The sequence below is a fragment of the Spinacia oleracea genome, chromosome 1, assembly GCF_020520425.1.
Source record: "Spinacia oleracea cultivar Varoflay chromosome 1, BTI_SOV_V1, whole genome shotgun sequence".
In the NCBI taxonomy this organism is placed as follows: Eukaryota; Viridiplantae; Streptophyta; class Magnoliopsida; order Caryophyllales; family Amaranthaceae; genus Spinacia; species Spinacia oleracea.
Window position 1 is genome coordinate 99,201,010 of NC_079487.1, and position 2,814 is coordinate 99,203,823.

General features: G+C 36.1%; 1 protein-coding gene across 2 annotated transcripts; it reads left to right on the top strand.

The window, feature by feature from the left end:
- The first annotated feature begins 210 nt into the window (after nucleotides 1–210).
- Nucleotides 211–2,210, top strand: LOC110798487 (dof zinc finger protein DOF3.6). Of its 2 annotated transcripts, none has more exons than XM_022003664.2 (2): nucleotides 211–382; nucleotides 851–2,210. In XM_022003664.2, the coding sequence occupies exons 1-2, from the start codon at nucleotides 329–331 to the stop codon at nucleotides 1,880–1,882; spliced, it is 1,086 nt and encodes a 361-aa protein (XP_021859356.2). In that variant the 5' UTR covers nucleotides 211–328; the 3' UTR covers nucleotides 1,883–2,210. The 2 variants fall into 2 exon arrangements, with proteins under 2 accessions (XP_021859356.2, XP_021859357.2); XM_022003665.2 differs by lacking the exon at nucleotides 211–382 and adding an exon at nucleotides 473–598.
- The last annotated feature ends 604 nt before the right edge of the window (nucleotides 2,211–2,814 follow it).

Below are 2,814 nucleotides of genomic sequence, written 5' to 3' on the forward strand. Positions count from 1 at the left end.
TTCCCTTCCCCCCATGAAAAAACTCTCCACCCTAAATCAAGCCTAAATAAGCAGACAGAAGTTCAAATCTTAACGCTTAACAATCCAAAGTTCATGATTAATACACCCTTTTTCAAACACTAAGAATCTCAGTAAAAATTAAAATAAATAAAAATAAAAAGCAAAAGTTAGTTATATAAATAGATGATCCCCTTAACTTTATCTTTTCCTTACATCATCATCTCTTCTTTAATTTAGCTCCTTTGCTTCTTGGCTGATGTTTACTCATCACCCTTTCTTTCCAACACACAAATCAAACAAAGCTAGCTAAGATAACTAGTAACTAAAAATGGTGTTCTCTTCTCTTCCACTCTACCAACTTGATCCCCAGAATTGGCATCAGGTTCGTTTGCTACCTTAATCTTTATCTTCTTCTAGTTTTTTAAAAAGATAAATTATATTCTCCATCTTTGGTTTTATTCGAATATACCTGCTTATATATTAAACAAACTCATATGGTTCAATTTAGGGATCGACTTGCTTGCAATTTCCAAAACTCTGAAGCAAGTAGCTAAATCATTGGACCAGTTTTCCGAGCTAATTAGCTTGGGAAAAAAGAGTAACTTTTTTTTTCCCTAAGTATTTAGGATTAAACGTATGAATAGAATGAAATATAAAGAACAAAAGTAATCTTAAACAGCTTGCTAACTATTGGAGTATGTTGTAGCTAGAAAATATTGTTGCTTGAAAAACTGATGTGGCATACCAAGCTAAAATGATATGGATCGATGTGTACTCCGTATTAGCTAACCATTAGAGATGCTTTTTAATTTATGTACTTGTCTGAATTTAGTTTTGTTTGTTGTGGCAGCAATCAAATGACCATCAACAACAACAACAACAACAACCACCGCTACTCTCGGCTCATCATGACTCTAACGGTGGGCAGCTTCCACCAGGGCAACCCAATCACGGAGGAGATGGCGGTGGTGGGTCGATTACTAAGCCTAATTCAATGGTTGATCGAGCTCGTCAAGCTCAAATTCCACTTCCCGAGGCAGGTCAGAAATGCCCTCGTTGCGACTCTACAAACACCAAGTTCTGTTACTTCAACAATTACAGCCTCTCGCAGCCTCGACACTTTTGTAAGACGTGTAGGCGGTACTGGACTCGTGGTGGGGCCCTTAGGAATGTTCCTGTAGGTGGCGGGTCTCGCCGCACTACTAAACGAAGCAAATCAAGGAGTAGCAGCAGCGGCGGCGGTGGTGGTGGTAGTAATAATGAAGCGTCGAGATCTCCGATGATAAGTACTTGTACTACTACAAATTCAGGAGGGTCATCTTGTTCTACAAGTTTATTTTTAACCCCTAATAATAATAATATGATGAATATTATGCCTCAGTTTCCATTTCTACCCTCATCCTTGCATCATCATCATCTAGGGAACTCAAACCCTAATGGCATAGGGTTGAGTTTGTTGGGTGGTGGAGGGGTAGAAATGGAATTCCCTTTTATGGGAAATAATTTTGAAGGTCTTGGAAGAATTAATGGGATGATGCAACATATGCACCCTTTTGATCAGAACAACACCACCACTCCTGGGAGTAGTGTTGAGCTCTTGGGTGGGAGACTAATGCCTAACCACCACCACCACCACCACCACAACGCCGCCTTTCAGTCAAGGCCGCCATTGGATCACGAGGTCGGCATTGATGATCGATCAGTAGCATCAGTTAAACTCGAGGACTCACAAAGGCTAAGCTTATTAGCAAAGGATTTCGAGGTTGTTCAACCAAATGAGCATCATCAACATCAATACAACAATTGGAACTCGAGTGTGTGGAGTAATAGTGATATTTCTGGATTCACTTCTCCATCTTCAACTAGCCATCTTTTGGGGTAATGTTAAAGTTAGTGTTCTAGGATTATTATTAGTTAAAAATTATTGTAGTGGCTAGTTAGTCGATCTACTTATCTATGATTGGAGTGACTTATTTGGGTTTGATTTCTTTCATTTGTTGTATTTTAAAAGATTAGATTATGTTTATAGGGTTAATTAGCTAGTTAGTTAGGTTCATTATGTATGTTTGTTATATCATGACATGAAAATAGGAGGATTGTCATGATCTTTACTATTATTGACCAATTAGCTAATCTTGGTTTGAAATCTAGCTAATTATATAAACACTATAATATCATATATAGAGTTGTGTTTCGAAATTTCACTATTATATACTACGTAGATGAAGATTTGTGTTATTTAATTGTGATTTATATTGTACTCTCTCAATCCGGAGTTAGTTGTTGATCGCACGATTGGTTCAAATTACACAATATCAGCATAACAGTTGGTTAATGTAGCGATAATTATATGTATAAGTTCAAGATCGGATTAGGGTTTTGATTCACTTTTTTAGTGATCAAGTACATTATACTAGATATTGTAACATTTTAGATGGCTACGACGATAACATATTGAGTACTAGCTCTCTAATCTTGTTTGATATTGTTTAAATGTATACCTCAATTAATTTATGCATGCTCTTTCATTCTTAAAAAATAATGTCCTTCCTCAACTTCACACAAATTTTAAATAATTATTAACGAGCTAGGTATGAATAAATGATCACGTACGAAGAGTAATAATTTGATGAACACCGTTAACAAAAAACAAAGTGATACTCGATCAGGAAGTTTTCTTTTGATGATTTGTGACTTTGATGCAAGGAACAATATTGGCATAATTTGGTATGTTGGAGTTAATAGCACTTTATGAGCATACATATGTCAATAATAATAATCCTAAATCAATCTAACAATTAGATATGCGTGATT